An 18,753-nucleotide genomic window follows, 5' to 3' on the forward strand; every position below is an offset into this window, starting at 1 on the left:
GAAAGAACAAAGGAAAGGAGGAAGGGGAATAGGGTATATATTTATAGATTTAAGGGAATTGTATTAGCATCAGTAATTGTGAATGTAAATAAAAATGATGATATATATTGTGTATAAAAATAACTGAAATTAAGAGATAAACTTGAAAAGTAAAAAAGTGTGATTTCAATGTAAAAATAGAATAAGATGAATACATTGTTTATAGTAAAAATATGTATATTGTTTAGCAAAAAACAAACAGTAGATGAAATATGAAGTGATAATTTGATCCATTTATGAAAAGAACTGAAATTAAATGAAGCGTTGTAAGTGATGAAGTAAGATAATTAATTAATGTTAGAAATCAGGAATTAAGGATGGGAAGTGATATTGGTTTAAGTTAAAGGGTTTCAATATAAAAATTGAATAGGATGAAATATGTTGTTTATATAAATGGAGAAATAAGATAATTAATTGAAGTAATGTTAAGAATTAGGATGTGAAGGGAGGATGGTAATATTGTTTATACACTATGTATTAAGAAGAGATTAAGATAAAATAAAAAAATAGAGAAAAAAGAATATTATGGCAGAAATAGAAATATGTAAATTGTGTTTGGAAAAACCACAAAAGAAGATTGGAATAGATTATAAAATATATATAATTATGTTATAAGTTGTATAAGATGAGACCCAGTCAATACTCTGTTCATAAAATATGTATATAAAAGGAATTTTTTAAATAAAACTAATATATATATATATTAATCTATATTATACTAATATATATATAATATATATATTATTTTGGTGTACTACAGTATACTTAAAATCAGTTATGTCTCTCATTGTTATTATCATTAAATTATTTGAATCAGAAGAGAATCTTCTGCCTCTTTACACTAGCCCATGCTTTGGAGTGGAGTCGGGGCAATTGAATGGAGCTGAGGGTTTACTGGCCGGATGCCCTTCCTGTCACCAAAGCAGAGTTATATTCAGCAGATATATTCTCATCATGCACAGAGAAAGAAATATCTAGGGTTGTGAGACGAGAGCTCCACCTGTAGGCCACCGCACCATGATTATAACTGGTGAAAATCAACTAACTTAATAAGCAATAGATAAGGATTTGGTCTGAACACCATGTAAAGTCAAAATCAAGCAAACTGCATTTATAACTTCCACACAGCCATAGCTGCAGTAGGCATGCCCAAATCATAATTCCTTGAAATTCCCCAGATTCAGATAGATTATGTCTTAGTTTTTGCTTGTTGACTGTCCCTATAAGACAAGGGTCTCCAACCTTGGCAACTTTAAGACTTGTGGACTTCAACTCCCAGAATTCCTCAGCAAAGCAAAACTGGCTGAGGAATTCTGGGAGTTGAAGTCCACAAGTCTTAAAGTTGCCAAGTTTGGAGACCCCTGCTACAAGATAAGTACCTCTAAATCAGAATCTGGGAATTGACAAAGGAGCTGCAAAAAAATGGGATGAAATACCGAAACACTTAAACATTCATGATTGATAGGTACAAACTCTCAAGTGACAAAAATGATTTGGAAGTGACTTGTAGTGCAATGCATAAGATTCAGCAATGTAAGACTTTAGCTCAATTCTTCAATAAAATGAGATACGATTTATGACACAGAGCAGATCACTGACTTTCAGAAAAGAGATTTTACCATTAGCAAAAACTGCACGAATAAGTTTCAGGTAAGCTTTATCTAGATCTCCTCTGCGTTCAGCATTTCTGAATATAGATTCAGCTAAGGCTGCAAACTCTTCAAATTCAGCAACAAAAGGAAGAATTCCAACTTTGCTCTTCTTGGATATCTTTACATCTTCCATCTGCTTTATCTGATTACTCTAAAATGGTATTTAAAAAAAAAAGATTAGCCATGTTTTTAATCTTAAAGTTTTATTTCCATGCAGGTAACTGATTTCTGATAAATAGGGGATCTCTGATCTAACGATAAAACAAAGGGAATCTAGTTACATTCAGAAAAAAATATTTTCAAGGCATGTTAGCATCCCTCTGCGTTTGCTACACAAAAATATGAACGCACAAAATCACTGTGTGTCCATGTGTGAGTATTTCTTCCACAGATTTCATCTTTCTTCATCTCCTCCTCCACATGAAATGGAAGGGAAGGGGCCCCGTTTAAAGGGCTAAATATTTGTGCAATACTGAGTTGTTACACACTATGGCAATACCAAAGCACAAAGCAAGCCACCCCATCTTATGATCTCACTCTGAATCTTGAATTTCATCCAGAATCCAAACTGCATGCAACCACTAACGGTAAAGGTAAAAGTTCCACTTCACTCATATGTGCTAGTCGTTCCTTACTCTAGGGGGAGGTGCTTATCTCTGTTTCAAAGCCAAAGAGCCAGCGCTGTCCAAAAACGTCTCCGTGGTCATGTGGTTGGCATGACTCAATGCCAAAGGCACATGGAACGCTGTTACCTTCCTGCCAAAGGTGGTCCCTATTTTTCTACTTGCATTGTTTACATGCTTTCGAACTGCTAGGTTGGCAGAAGCAGGGACAAGTAATGGGAGCTCACCCCGTTACGCGGCACTAGGGATTCGAACTGCTGAACTGCCGACCTTTCGATCGACAAGCTCAGTGTTTTAGCCATTGAGCCACCGCATCCCTTTCTATGCAACAAATCATCTAATCACCAAAGTGCTTAAAACTTACAATGCATTTATCAAAGTTTCGTTTGACAGTCACTAAAACATTCCCAAGAGTTGTGCTAAGGAAGGAGGTTGGATCCACATTCTGTGCTGTCCACACATGATGACTCATTTTCACTAGCATGTAGAGGGAATTAAAGCTGTCAATCTTGTCCCCCAGAGCAATGAGGTTATTCAGTTCTGGTTCAACACAACGAAATATTTTTATCATCATTTGCCGGATCATGTGATTCCTGCAACAGATGGCACTGAGTATTACAATATTAATAATACTTATAAGTGTTAGATACAAATACTGAGATTTAACATATAATTTAAGGTCATTATTTGATTATTTTTAATTTTCTAAGTCACCATTCATTCACAGAGCCTCATGAGGAAACCAATGCTGATCTACTGTATTTTTTGGAGCACCCAAAAAAGAGGATGAAAATCTGGGTACGTCTTATACTCCGAATGTAGCCCTGCCCAGCTTCTCAAACGGAGGTTTCAGAGGCTGAAAGAAGCTTCAGAAAAAAAGCTCCCAAACAGAGTTTCAGAAAAGAAACCCCCAAACAGAGCTTCAGAGGCTTTTTTTTCTGAAGTTTTGTTTTGGAGGCTTTCAGAGGCAGAAAAAAGTTTTTTCTGAAAGGGAGTTTCAGAGGCAGAAAAAAAAAGCAAAAAAAAAAAAAAGCAAGGCACAGAGCTCACAACCAAGGAACCTGTTACTAAAATTCACCTCTGGGAACAGCTGATTGGGGGTATTCCAGGAGGCCATTCCACCTGCCAATCAGCTTTTTTCTTATTTTCCTCCCCAAAAACTAAGGTGTGTCTTATACTTGGATGCATCTTATACTCTGAAAAATATGGGTATTTCAGTATTTTTCCAACTGAGCAATTTTAAGATATGTGGACTTCAATTATCAGTGTTCCCCAGTCAGTGCCAAGTTGGGAAAACACTAATGAAACACTACCACCTTATTAGTGAGGCGACAAGCAGATATATGACTAGCTTCATGTTGCTCCCAGTTTATTTTTAAAATTACAATTCTAATTCACAAAAAGCTGAAGGTACCTATTTATCTATCCAATTGAGTGCTTTTGTTTTAACGTAACATAATAACAGAGTTGGAAGGGACCTTGGAGGTCTTCTAGTCCAACCCTCTGCCCAGGCAGGAAACCTACACCACTTCAGACAAAGAAACCCCCAAACAGAGCTTCAGAGGCTTTTTTCTGAAGTTTTGTTTTGGAGGCTTTCAGAGGCAGAAAAAAGCAAGGCACAGAGCTCACAACCAAGGAACCTGTTACTAAAATTCACCTCTGGGAACAGCTGATTGGGGTATTTCAGTATTTTTCCAACTGAGCAATTTTAAGATATGTGGACTTCAATTATCAGTGTTCCCCAGTCAGTGCCAAGTTGGGAAAACACTAATGAAACACTACCACCTTATTAGTGAGGCGACAAGCAGATATATGACTAGCTTCATGTTGCTCCCAGTTTATTTTTTTAAAATCCTCTGGTCATGATTGAAACTGCAGGAACTGTCATTTGTTCCTTCCCTGCGGCCTGGCATCTTGGGAGATAAAGAAAACCAGAAACAGAATATGGCTCTATTTCAACAGGTTTGTGATTTTTTTAAAAATTACAATTCTAATTCACAAAAAGCTGAAGGTACCTATTTATCTATCCAATTGAATGCTTTTGTTTTAACGTAACATAATAACATTCAATTTAACAATTCATTTTAATTTTGTATACTGATGTTTTATATGCCTGTAAACCGCCCTGAGTCCTTTTGGGAGATAGGGCGGTATATAAATTTAAATAATAAATAAATAAATAAATAAACAGAGTTGGAAGGGACCTTGGAGGTCTTCTAGTCCAACCCTCTGCCCAGGCAGGAAACCTACACCACTTCAGACAAATGGCTATCCAACATTTTCTTAAAAATTTCCAGTGTTGGAGCATTTACAACTTCTGCAGGCAAGTTGTTCCACTTATTGATTGTTCTGTCAGGAAATTTCTCCTTAGTTCTAAGTTGCTTCTCTCCTTGATTAGTTTCCACCCATTGCTTCTTGTTCTACTTTTACTACAATGCCTTTACCCACTAGGATTAGGAGTAACTTTGGCATAACAATCATTTGCTCTGTGTAAAACTCTACCTTCTCTTTTAACAGATTTAACGGATTTAACAGAGTTGGAAGGGACCTTCTAGGTCTTCTAGTCCAAACCCCCACCCAAGCAGGAGAATCAAAACATTTTGATGGTTACGTTATTACTTTTGCCCCATTCTAAATTCCAAAGACTTCAAATAGCGATCTCCCTCTGTTCCTACAGAAAAGTTGGTCATTTGCCCATTCTGTTCAAGCTAAGCAATTCTGATTAGGAATCTGAGCTTCATTCATTCAGTGTCAACACTCCTGTGATAAAAAATAACTTGCCTAATTCCCAAAATTTAGTTTATTGTTATTGTTATTGTTATTATGGTATTATTTTATTCATTAAACGTGAAACTCAAGTCGACTGAATATTTAAAAATGTATCACAAATATCCTTGACTGGAGCTGATGCTTGATACGGGTTGCTGCCAGCATCCTACCATGTTTTCCCGAAAATAAGACCCTGTCTTATATTTTTTTTGAACCCCGAAACAAATGCTTGGCCTTATTTTCGGGGACGTCTTATTATTTTGGGGCGTGTGGAGCAAGACAAGGCTCCTCTTTCCATCTTACCTGATTTCCAGCTCTGTCTCCCTAAGCCAGTGCTTCTCAAATAGTGGGGCGGGCCCCCCAGGGGGGGCGCGAGGCTCCGTAAAGGGGGGCGCGTTTGACCTCGGCAAACACTGTCATAACAAGCTAAGCCCCGTGTTTACAGTCACGCGGGGGGCGCGAAAAATGTTTTCTTCTTCCTAGGGGGGCATGACAGAAAATAATTGAGAAGCACTGCCCTAAGCCTAATCAGAGGAAATGGCAGGGACCAGCTGCGCATGCGTTTAAATATTTTTTGGGGAGAGCTTATTTTTTGGAAGGGCTTATTTTAGTGCATGTGCTGAAAAGCCTGATTGGGCTTATTATCAGGGGATGTCTTATTTTCAGGAAAACACGGTAGATATCAACCGAGTATCTTCTTAAAATGTATGATGCTCCAAGTAGCGCAGGTTTTTGCCGTTCCGCTGGTGTTATATCAGCGAGCTGCGTTTTTTATTATTATTTTTATTATTTTATTATCTCTTTTATTCATTAAACATGAAACTCAGTCAACTGAACATCTTTCTTATTTTCTGAACCCAGACAGTCATCCACTGGCTGCCATTTGCTGTTGACCATGTCTTCATTATTTGATTTCAAATAATTCTGGGCGAAATTTATAAAAAAAAGTTTCACCACCAAGTCCAATGTTCTATACAAAATCCTGCCATTTCCTTTTTTAGGAGCAGCCTGGTGCAAATAAAATATGTTATGCTTAAGGCAACGCTCAACCGAATTTCTGTGGTTTTTAATTTTAATTGTTCATTGCTGCATGAGCAGCATCTTTACGGTATTTATGTGATTTTTGTTGTTAAGTGTTACCTTCAACGCTTACCTTCAACACTTCAAAACTTACTTTCAACACTTACCTTCATCAAGTGTTGATCTTTCCTTTATGTACACTGAGAGCATATGCACCAAGACAAATTCCTTGTGTGTCCAATCACACTTGGCCAATAAAAAGTTCTATTATCCTATCCTATCCTATCCTATCCTATCCTATCCTATCCTATCCTATCCTATCCTATCCTATCCTAATGCTGCTAACTTCCAAAACAAATTTATTCAAGATACAAAGAGCGTTTCATGTTCAAAAGATCCCCCTGCTAATTGGAAACGTACTCTGAATATGCCGATTGCAGCCCACCAATATTGTGTGATCTTGTTAATGTTCCTCCATCAGTCTCCTCGGTATCACTCTGGAAAATAAATGGAAATGTAGTTGGAAATCAGGCTAAGGTTACAGCCATTTAGTTCTGAGTCAATAATTTCCAAATTGAGATTCATACCACTGGTGTTCCAGGAATGCTGAGATGCTGTTGAAGTTTGAAGAATTTACTAATGAAGTCTTGTTCTGCCAGACAAAGCGGCTCTAACTCACTTAAGACCTGTTCAAAAATCTATGAGGATCAAAACAGATATTTAGCACACACAAACACACAAATACAAATGTCTTATTGCCATTATGTTCCTTTTTAAGAGCAATGGAAGTGTTTTCAATTGACTGTACCTGTGGTCATAAGACGCTATTAGAGGAAGAAGGGGAAAAAAGCAGAAATAGCTGAGAGAGTAGCTCTGCCAGATTTTTAAAAGATGTTTAAAATATTAAAAGCTAATAATAGGAGATCAACTTTAGTGGTGCAGTGGCCTAGAGGTGGAGCTCTCGCCTCACAATCAGGAGGCTGTGAGTTCGATCCTAGGTAGTAGCAGATATTTCTCTCTCTGGGCACAATAAGTAAATATCAGCTGCAAACTCTGCATTGGCGACAGGAAGGGCATCCAGCCAGTAAACACCTAGTTCCATTCAGTTGCCCAGACTCCACCCCACCAGGGATTACAGGGTCCTTAAAAGACAAAAAAAAAAAAAAAAAAGAGATCAACTTCTAGTCTACTCATAGCCTCTTTTTCTATCTTGATAACGCAGAAACTGCTGCCATCTGGATTCTCCAAGTGCTGAAAAGGGCCCCCATTGTGGGCCCACCGAACATCCTTTTTCCACTGACATCAAGTTCTGAGGAACAATATGAAGAATTTCAGCCTGCAGATCTTGGGTCCCAGATATGGGAAAGAGCTGAGAACACTTGGTTCACGTAAAACAAGAAAGTTGCAATGGCATTTATATGTGTTAAATTAGGTTTTAAATTAATTTAAATTTTTAAATTAGGTTTTTAATTAGGTTAAATTAGAGCCTAATGCTGGAAAAGATTGAGGGCAAAAGAAGAAGGGGACGACAGAGAACGAGGTGGCTGGATGGAGTCAATGAAGCAGTAGGCATGAGTTTAAGTGGACTCCAGAGGATGGTAGAGGACAGGAAGGCCTGGAGGAATGTTGTCCATGGGGTCGCGATGGGTCGGACATGACTTTGCAACTAACAACAACAACAAAGGTTTTTTTGGGGGGGAGGGGGAGCGCAATAGCTGGCATGCAATTATACCCAGAATCGTTGCATTACCTTATCAAACTTAGTCCTATCTGCTACATCAAGGTCAGAAGCGGACATGTTTCCCATATCTAGCAAGGAGGAGGATTGAGATCGACGGCTTCCTGAACTCTGAACGGAGAGCTTGTTCAAGCTAGATGTTGAGCCGGTCAGTTTCCCAGAGCTTCCGTGAAGGCCTATGACGTAACACAAGCTAGATAAGAAGTTGCAACACCGTTGTAAGCATCATACGCTAAGAACGATCTCCACATCTACCTGCATATTATGAGGGCATTCCCTACAGAATAAACCAACCACTCTGGTGTTGCTTCACCAAAGACAATAAATTGATTCAGAAATGCACACTTAACGACAGACGTTTAGGATCAGCCAATACAGGAACTAGCACCTAAGGCCACTAGTAATCCAGAAAAGAGGATAAGTAAGGGCAGACAGAAACACTTCACAAAGGGGCATCTTCTAGAAGCCAGGCAGAACAAAAGCAAGACATCACTATTTTCTTAGGAAGAAAGTAGACGCAACCAACTCCTGAAAAAAATTAGGGACATTTGTCTTTCCATTCTTGGGGAGGGGGGGGCTTTCCAGCAGAAACCTCCCCCGTGACACCTACTCTTACAGCTTTTATCTGTTTACTGCAGACTGATTATAGTTCATTTCAACGGGAAAGAAATGAGAAGAAGACTATTCTTAACAGACGAGTCAAAGTATTTTAAGACTCCCAATTTTGTGTTGCTCCCTTGCTTAAAAAAAGTTCCAGGAGTGTGTGTGTGTGTGTGTGTGTTTTCCATCCCCATATTTCCTGCTTCCAACCTTTACTTCCTTCACCATCCAAGGGGTGGTTGACCCTCTAAAATGGGCAAATGAAATGCTAAATTATGAGGAGATGTCTCGCGCCATCCGCCAGCAGCGTTTTGAGCAGACTGCAATCCTCTGCTTTAATTTCTAGACAAATCATTGTTTGAGACAGCGTAAGGCATTTTTAGATGTCTTGTTTCTCTTTTAATTGTTTTTGGGCACCAATCACATCAGAGGCTGAAAGAAGCTTCTAGCCCTCCCCTCCCAGTCATTCCTCATCTAGCCTGAGAAGGTAAGGGTGACGGCAGGAGATGGAGAAGGGCCAGGGCAGAGACAGAGAGAAGGGAAGAGAGAGAGACATAGAGGGAGGGAGGAAGGGAGGGAGGGAGGGAGGGAGGGATGGAGGGAGGGAGGGAGGGATGTCAAAAGGGTTTTGTGGTTCCTGGAGTTTTTTAACAACCGGTTCTCTGCAGTAAAGACCAGCTGGGTAGGCGTTAGGGGATCATGTGACTGGTGGAAGTGAGTGACATGGAGTTGGCCACGCCTACCCAGGTTTTGTCTCTCCCAGTGTGTTTTTTTCTGTGGGAAACGGATCCAAATGGCTCTTTGAGTGTTTTAAGATTGCAGACCCCTGCTCTAGTTAGAGAACTTCTGAACTCAAAACCTCTGATCCCGGTGACTGACCCAGATTGGATCCTGAGACATTATCCTGGGAAATGTATATATTCGCCTTCATTCGAGAAGGCTTATTCTTAAACCGAGAAATTATAATTCAATAGGCCAGCATTTGAAAGGGTGTAGGAAGCGCAATAGGTAACTGGGTGGGAAATCTCAAACCCTTGGAGATCATCCTTTGTATAGTCCAGGGGTCTGCAAACTTGGCTCTTTTAAGACTTGTGGACTTCAACTCCCAGAGTCCCTCAGCCAGCAAAGCAAAGCTGGCTGAGGAACTCTGGGAGTTAAAGTCCACAAGTCTTAAAAGAGCCAAGTTTGCAGACCCCTGGTATAGTCAAAAGTGCTTTATGTTACAGCATTAAGGGACTGGCATTAAGGAAAATAAACACGTGAATTGAAACAACTGCCTGCACTATAGGGGTCAGGTAATACTCAACCCAGAGTACCCCAAGTCACATGAAATGCTGGTCCACAATAGCCCCAAGCCATGAAACCTGATGTGTGTTGCCACAACAACCCACATTCGAAGAGCAGCACAATTACTTCTCAGCAAACAATGCATGGGTGGGGGGGAAGTTACAGATGACTTGATGCCCATGCAGATGGCAATGCCACTGAATACCAATCGTGTCATAGATCTTAAGACTAACAAAGATGGGCGGGCGTGTTACGTCTGAAATTTACTAGGCCGCAAGAATGTAAGCGGGAAAAGTCAGGTAGCACACTCTGCAGGACCGTGTTTCTCGAAATTAACTGCCAGCCGCTAATTGAAAATACAAATATCGGTAACAGTTAAGGCTCCCCTCGCACATACGTGCTAGTCGTTCCCGACTCTAAGGGGGCGGTGCTGATCTCCGTTTCAAACTCGAAGAGCCAGCGCTGTCCAAAGACGTCTCCGTGGTCATGTGGCCGGCATGACTCAACGTCAAAGGCACATGGAACGCTGTTACCTTCCCACCAAAGGTGGTCCCTATTTTTCTACTTATATTTTTTACCTGCTTTCAAACTGCTAGGTTGGCAGAAGCTGGGAGAAGTAACGGGAGTTCACCCCGTTACGGGGCACTAGGGATTCGAACCGCTGAACTGCCGACCTTTCGATCGACAAGCTCAGCGTCTTAGCCACTGAGCCACCGCCTCCCTCTATAAAATGCAAATATAGAGGCATATCTATCAGTATACGAGTTCACATTGCTGCAAGTTAAAGCTGAAGTGTGTGTTGGGGGGGGGGGGCGGGGCGATGCCTGGGAGAAAGTTCTCCACCAGTCAGACTTCGTATGCACAAAATGGTATTCCCGTAATGAATAAGGATGATGCGATGCAGAATAATTCCATGCTAGCATTATTTAACCATTTTCAGTGCCTTGCACTGGGCTTGCAGCTGTCCTTTATGTGCCCTGCCAATCCTCATGGATTAATTCACAGCGTCAGCATCCTGTACTTTAGAAACACTTTTCTCATATTCCAAGAAATATGAGGAAGGTACGATGCTTCCTAACTTTAACATAATTTGTAAAACACGTTTTATTTTGCCCATGACTCAAATCCCACTGCAGCGTTCAAGTATTATTTTTTTGCTGCTTCCCCGGTTGAACGTTTTCCTGTACCTCAGATCAAGTGCAAAAACACCGCATCTGACAATTCACAGGTTTTGCCATGATAATTTGTGGAGGGTTTTGTTTGGTTTTGTTTGGTTTTGTTTTTGTTTACCAAAACATAAAATGCACTGGCAATAACCACTTAAAGCTCTGGCGATACTCACTCTCTGTTTCCTGTTTGACAGCACTTTCTTTTCGAGGCAGGGTGGCTGGGATGAATTAGGTTGCAAGCATCAAAGACAAAGACAAGTTAAAAATGCATTTGGCACAAATCATGCACGAGATGCAAAGTTAAGCACTAGCTGGAAAGAAACATGCAGAGAACTGTAAGAAGCAAGTAACTACGAGTTGCAAACGTACAGAGCTGGGAAGACACTAAGGTGGAATCTACAGTATTTAAATATGCAGGACATATGCATTAAGTAGCCTTTCCATGATTTCCCCCCATTATTATTATTTTTTTTTATTCAGATGGGAAACAACAAACACAAATGGTGCAAAGTGGTGCATCAGGTGTGGACAAATTATAAGAGAAAGCAGATCTTGCTCAAAGAATCTGGCAGCCCAAAGAAGCCGCAAGATCTGAACAAAGTGTGTGATAGGATTTTTTTACAACAGGGGTCCTTGGCCATTTTAAGCCTGGCGGACTTCAACTCCCAGAATTCCCCAACCAGCTTGGCTGGCTGGGGAATTCTGGGAGTTGAAGTCCGCCAGGCTTATAGTGGCCATTGTTGGAGACCCGTTTTACAATGTTCACATTTAGATCCTGGAACACATCTTTGGATTGCAGGCCATTTTATTAACAGGGACTAAACAGATGGTCCTTGACTTACAACCATAGTCAGGATAAAGATTTCAGCTGCTAAGCAAGGCAGCTGTTAAGTGAGTCATGCCTGATTTTATAACCTTTTTAGCAAAGGAAATCATGTGGTCTTTAAAGTGAATCGGGTTTCCCCTAATGAGTTGCTTGTCCGAAGCCAGTTGAAAATGGTCACAAATGGCACTCGAGTGAATTTGAAAGGCTGCGGATGCTGCGACGGTTGTTAAGTGCAAGGATCAGTCATAAATTCACTTTTTGTCAATGCCCCAGCAACTGTGAATCACTGCTAAACAAATGACTGTAAGGCAAGGACTGTCTTTCCACCTTTTTCTAGATTGCTGCAAACCAAACTACATGGATGTGCCTTCTGGAGTCACCAGGTTTGATTTAAAGGCAATTATATCTTTATTTATTTTTTTTACTGTAACCCTGATCCAGAAGTTGACCCCAACTTTCTCTGCAGCATGGCAAGGGGTGTGGATGCAGTTTTCTTGGACTGCATGAAGAAACCTACTTTCCTTGGACATCTTCTAGACCAGAGGTCTCCAACCTTGGCAACTTTAAGACTTGTGGACTTCAATTCCCAGAATCCCTCAGCCAGCTGAAAATGGTTGCAAATGGCACTCGAGTGAATTTGAAGGCTGCGGATGCTGCGACGGTTGTTAAGTGCAAGGATCAGTCATAAATTCACTTTTTGTCAATGCCCCAGCAACTGTGAATCACTGCTAAACAAATGACTGTAAGGCAAGGACTGTCTGTCCACCTTTTCTAGATTGCTGCAAACCAAACTACATGGATGTGCCTTCTGGAGTCACCAGGTTTGATTTAAAGGCAATTATATCTTTATTTTTTTATTCAGATGGGAAACAACAAACACAAATGGTGCAAAGTGGTGCATCAGGTGTGGACAAATTATAAGAGAAAGCAGATCTTGCTCAAAGAATCTGGCAGCCCAAAGAAGCCGCAAGATCTGAACAAAGTGTGTGATAGGATTTTTTACAACAGGGGTTCCTGGCCATTTTAAGCTTGGCGGACTTCAACTCCCAGAATTCCCCAACCAGCTTGGCTGGCTGGGGAATTCTGGGAGTTGAAGTCTGCCAGGCTTATAGTGGCCAAGGTTGGAGACCCGTTTTACAATGTTCACATTTAGATCCTGAAACACATCTTTGGATTGCAGGCCATTTTATTAACAGGGACTAAACAGGTGGTCCTTGACTTACAACCATAGTCGGGATGAAGATTTCAGCTGCTAAGCAAGGCAGCTGTTAAGTGAGTTATGCCCGATTTTATAACCTTTTTGGCAAAGGAAATCATGTGGTCTTTAAAGTGAATCGGGTTTCCCCTAATGAGTTGCTTGTCCGAAGCCAGCTGAAAATGGTTGCAAATGGCACTCGAGTGAATTTGGAATGCTGCGGATGCTGCGACGGTTGTTAAGTGCAAGGATCAGTCATAAATTCACTTTTTGTCAATGCCCCAGCAACTCTGAATCACTGCTAAACAAATGACTGTAAGGCAAGGACTGTCTGTCCACCTTTTTCTAGATTGCTGCAAACCAAACTACATGGATGTGCCTTCTGGAGTCACCAGGTTTGATTTAAAGGCAATTGTATCTTTATTTTTTTTTTACTGTAACCCTGATCCAAAAGTTGACCCCAACTTTCTCTGCAGCATGGCAAGGGGTGTGGATGCAGTTTTCTTGGACTGCATGAAGAAACCTACTTTCCTTGGACATCTTCTAGACCAGGGGTCTCCAACCTTGGCAACTTTAAGACTTGTGGACTTCAATTCCCAGAATCCCTCAACCAGGTTGCCAAGGTTGGAGACCCCTGGTCTAGACTCTAGTGCCTCTCTAACAGGCCGCCTTCATGCTTTCATTGTTAGACTCGTCCCGACAATAATGGAACAACCCAAGTTGGGAGCCCAGAGATAAAATGCTGCTTTATACAGCAATATCAAATCATCATTTTCCTCAGAAATTTTCCTCAAAAGTCCCTGAGGCCCACCAAGGAAAGATGCGAAAGGCTTAGCATATCTTTAAAGCGTAAGTCGTTGATCATGAGACTAAGGAGTGTCTTTGTACCAAACCATACAAATAGCCTCATTTTTACAAATTAGATCCAGTAATGGCCAAAATTGTGGAAACCTTTTGGGAAAGGTTTTTTTGAGGTTTGATGGCTAATAACACCACTTTTTTGGGGGGAGTTTCAAGATAATCATATTCCACTGCTGGAATAGCCTGGGAATAGCCCAGGACTTAACCCAACTGAAAACCTATGGAGCCGACTAAAGAAACTTGTTAATCAGAAGCGACCCAGCAATAAAACCCAGTTAGTAGAAACAATCATTCAATCTTGGTTTCACATTATAACAGCTGCAAAAGATTTGGTTCATTTCATGGGAAGATGTTGTAAGGCCGTAATTCATGCTAAAGGTTACCCAACTAAGTATTAGCTGACATGATAATTTTTGTGTGTCTCGTTTTTTCTATGCTGATAATTTTTGTATCTCGTTTTTTCTACGTGTTTCACTTGTCTTCTTTATACTGTAACTGCTATTCTAATAGCAAACCCTTCATAAAAGTTATTGCATTACATTCTTGATTAAATTATCTTTCCATTGATATATAATTTTATGGTACTACTCCAAAAAAATGTGCTGTTATTAGCTAGTTTTAGAAAGTACACTTTTCCCAAAGGTTTCCACAATTTTGGCCACTACTGTAGGTAGCAATAAGATTTTCATGTATAATACAGGATTGTTTTGGATTTGGATAGATCCAAAATGGATTTTCTATCCATTTTGCTGTAATGTAACTGTGGCTGGGTTTGAGCACAAATGGAGGGGACAAATATTGCGACTGCAAATGCAGAATCAGAGAACAATGTTACCTAAAATACTGTAAAGAAATCTGGAAATTACATTCTCAACTAGTACCAGCTGACAAAATGATCAGTGGTATAGTTTAGAAAGTGCCCACAGGAAATAAAATTCAGTGGAATCCTGTACAGGAAGGCTCATAGAATTCACTTGGATTTACTTCCAAAGTTAGCATGCACGCCACGCAAATATAAAATTTGCATCATTTGTGCAATGATATCATGTCGCGCATGACACAGCTTGACCCATTGCTGCAGGTACCCAGGTTTATACCTATTTTGATCTATCATAGGAAGAAAAAAAAGTTTGTTAAAACCAGCTAATATAAGAACATAATGAACTTCTGTTCAGATCTAGAGATTATTTTTTTAGACTAGACAGCCAGATAAGACATCTTCAGCGCACTATATAACGCTAAACTTGAAAATAGAATAGAACAGAAGTCCAGCCCCCAAGCAGGAGAACCTATACAGCAGAGGTCCTTAAACTTGGCAGCTTTAAGTCTTGTGGACTTCAACTCCCAGAGAATTCTGGAAGTTGAAGTCCACAAGTCTTAAATCTGCCAAGTTTGAAGACCTCTGCTATACAGTATCTCATAAGTGTTAAATTTGTACCCTATGACTGACATTAAGTGTTGTAAGTCTTGTACCTTGATGAACGTATCTTTTCTTTTATGTACACTGAGAGCATATGCACCAAGACAAATTCCTTGTGTGTTCAATTATACTTGGCCAATAAAATTCTATTCTATTCTATAATCTGCCAGCTTCTATTGCTGGATTTTTCCATCAAAAGCAAACAAAACAAATTAAAAACGTATTTCAGGTAATTCCACATCTGTAAAGATAAAAGTTTAAAACAATGTAATCAAATACCGACTTTTTAAACAAAAGCATCAAGGATGTGGACGTACAAGCATTTAAAAATGGGAGCAAATGCATTATAAGAATTCAGCTGCCCCTAGTAATATTTATATTTTTCTTACTTGGACAGGCTCTGGCTGACTACATCGATGTTCTGTTCTTGAAGAAAGGCAAGATTCTGGATCCAACCTAACTCGAACTGCCTATCTAGATTCGTTTACCCACAAAAACTGAACTATATGTATTTTTTATTGCTTCTCCCTATACCCCTACTTGCTCTCCCTTAAAAAAGAAACAAAAGACAAAAAGCAGTCTTGCTGATAAAAACAACAACATGCTGCTAGAAGTATGTATTTTCTTCCCTTCAAAAAAGTAGTTGTATATAGGTAGTCCTCGACTTACGACCCCAATTGAGCCCAAAAGCTCTGTGGCTAAGGTGAGAGATTTGTTACAGGCGTTTTGCTCCGTTTTATGATCTTCCTTGCCACGGCGGCCGTTGTTAAGTTAGTAACACGGTTGTTAAGCGAATCTGGTTGACTTTGCTTGTTGCAAACGGGGATCACGTGACTCCGGGACGCATAAATATGAGTCGGTGGCCAATCGCCCGAAATTTTAATTGCGTGATCATGGAAGGGCCTTCTCTGTGGGGGCTCCCACCCTCTGGAATAAACTTCCCCCAGGACTCCGTCAACTTCCTGACCTTTGAACCTTTCGCCGCGAGCTGAAGACATATCTATTTATTCGCGCAGGACTGGCGTAGGATTTTAGTTTTTAATTGGGTTTTTACTGTTTTAATTATATTTTAATTTGGGCCAATTTAATAAGTTTTTTAAATATTATTTTATCTTGTATTTATTCTTGTTCTGTTTTATCTGGCTGTAAACCGCCCTGAGTCCTTCGGGAGAAGGGCGGTATAAAAATCTAAATAAATAAATAAATAAATAAATAAATAAATAAATAAATAAATAAATAAATAAATAAATAAATGGGGATCACAAGTGTGAAAAATGGGCAGAAGTCGATTTTTTCAGTGCCGTTGTAACTTAGAATGGTCACTAAGCAAATTGTTGTACGTCGAGGACTACCTGTATATGGCTGGAAAATGTGTGTGTGTGTGTGTGTACATTCCATCACTGAGATATTTAGAAGAATCCATTCCCAGAATCCAGCAACAGCACCTAAGAAAAGTCAGGCCTCGTTGGAATCTCTGAAAACAGATCTTTCTGGATCACGTTGTGAAAATTTCCCAGAATCTCATCGACCGAAAATCAGGTTGGCACCAACAAGAGTTAAACAGAGCTTACTGCTACTCTGCCTGTCAAGCAAACAGCAGAGTTGAGTTCAATAAATCTTTCCGGCTCAGGCGTCATTATCTCATTTACGCAACTCTGAACCTCCTCTTAAGCTCTAACAAAATTTTAACAACCTTGCAAGATGCCAATAATTTTATTTTGTTTCTGGTGAACATGAACATGTTGCAGAAGATTACTTTATAGTTTGTTTGTTTTATTAACCTCCCTTTTTAATGCATAGGGCTGAGGCTTATCCGAAGCATAGTTGCTTTTAATGGGTAAATGATATTTACTTACATCTAGCAAAGAGATATTTTTTAAGATGTTTGAAATAATTCTGTATTTCTGCTGCATTCTGAGTAATTAACTGCAAAAAAAAGATTCTTCTGCATTTTTTGTTTGTTTTTTTAAACTTACCAAACTTCTTTCCTTCCTTAGTTGCGCCTGTCATTTTAATCTTGGCAACTTCAAAGAAGTCCTTTATTTCTCTATCATACAAACGTGATAAATAATCCATATAGTTCTTTAAAAAAAAAAAAAAGCAGACATCGTTGGCTCCAAGAGAGAATACAAACAGTTCGTCTGTTTTTATGTCCATACATTCAAGATAACTTTGACAAATCAGCATGTGAACAGCAGTGAAGTTATTAGAACAAAAGATAGAATGAAGTGCTTATTTCATTTATCGTCGGTCTAGGTCGGTGATGGTGAACCTATGGCACGCGTGCCACAGGTGGCACACAGCGCCCTCTTTGGAAACAGAAATTTAAGCAAGAAATCTGGGTGTGGCTTAGCTCTGTGCTCAGTTCTAAAATGAAACAAGTCTGGGCTTGTCTGCTCTGCTGAATTAAAACTAAGAACTGTTCTTTCCCTGCCTGTAACTTCTACCATGTTGGAAGAATCAGCTATTGGTACTGTACATTTATCTTCATGTGTTTATACGTATATAAAGATAAGTTAATGAATACTGCTGCATCAGTCTGCCTGTGTGCTTTCTGGATTTGATTCTGCAACAAAGTCTGACAGAACTGCATGTACATGCGCATATCCACCCCACTGCTCACGTGGCCTGGTTCCCCTCTTCCCCTCCCCAGCCAGTAATCTGGACTGCTGACCCAGATGTTGCAGATGTGAGAAATGAGGTTTGATTTTTGCAAGAGTGCCTTATTCCGTATCCTAATTTCGTTCTTTGAGCGACTTACCTTCGTCAGCCCTTCGTATTTCCCATAATCCGTATTCTTTAACCACTCCATAAGTTTGGCATACCGGAGCAGGTCTCGGTGAAAAGGGTGATGATTTGGCAAGGTCAGCTCAGCCGAGTGCTGAGCAAGAGTGGAGCTCTGGTCATGGCCCTTTTGTGGAAGGAAGCAACAGAAGGAAGCTGGTTGAATAAATTATAGCAGTAAATCTGCCCAGCCAGACAGATTGCCATTTAATCAGAGAAAAGAGGCTCTGCTTGTCATTGGTTAGTTAGGCTGTCCTGCTGTTCTGTGAAAAACAACGATGGCTGTAACATTCAGAAAGAACATAAAAGACAAAATAAACACTGGATTACAGATTAACCACAACACATCCTTCTTATCAGGAGTTGCTCCTTCTGCTGAAAAGTTCAAGATGGCCCTCATGAAACTTATAATTTGATATCAATTTATATAAATATACAAGGGTTTCAATTATCTGTGAGGCAAAAATTAACCTTTATGTGCAATCTTTGCCTTGATTCACACTCTTCAATCTTGTCAAGGACCATTTTTAAGTAAAATTCATTACAGGTGGTCCTCAACTTACGACAATAATTGAGCCCCAAATGGATGTTGCTGAGCAAGACATTTGTTAAGGGAGTTTTGCCCCATTTTTACGACTTTTCTTGCCATGATTATTAAGTGAACCACTGCGGTTGTTCATTTAGTAACACGGTTGTTAAGTGAATCCAGTTTCCCCCTTGACTTTGCTTGTCAGAAGGCCGCTGAAGTGGATCACGTGACCCTGGGATGC

The 18,753-nt window shown here is 39.9% G+C and overlaps 1 protein-coding gene across 5 annotated transcripts in view; it reads right to left on the reverse strand.

Moving 5' to 3' along the window:
• The window catches only part of EXOC1 (exocyst complex component 1), a 45,937-nt gene that overhangs the window by 5,338 nt on the left and 21,846 nt on the right, over positions 1-18,753 (reverse strand). For 3 of the 5 annotated variants that reach the window (XM_058192827.1, XM_058192824.1, XM_058192825.1), the window contains 8 exons: positions 17,961-18,110; positions 17,176-17,281; positions 11,071-11,115; positions 7,854-8,017; positions 6,691-6,801; positions 6,524-6,600; positions 2,679-2,907; positions 1,659-1,842 (listed from right to left, as the gene is read on the reverse strand). In XM_058192827.1, the coding sequence (XP_058048810.1) occupies positions 1,659-1,842; positions 2,679-2,907; positions 6,524-6,600; positions 6,691-6,801; positions 7,854-8,017; positions 11,071-11,115; positions 17,176-17,281; positions 17,961-18,110 (1,066 nt within the window). The remainder of the gene's footprint in view (positions 1-1,658; positions 1,843-2,678; positions 2,908-6,523; positions 6,601-6,690; positions 6,802-7,853; positions 8,018-11,070; positions 11,116-17,175; positions 17,282-17,960; positions 18,111-18,753) is intronic. The other 2 variants (XM_058192828.1, XM_058192826.1) reach the window with 1 other exon arrangement.

Source organism: Ahaetulla prasina, chromosome 8 (genome assembly GCF_028640845.1).
Source record: "Ahaetulla prasina isolate Xishuangbanna chromosome 8, ASM2864084v1, whole genome shotgun sequence".
NCBI classification, from domain to species: domain Eukaryota; kingdom Metazoa; phylum Chordata; class Lepidosauria; order Squamata; family Colubridae; genus Ahaetulla; species Ahaetulla prasina.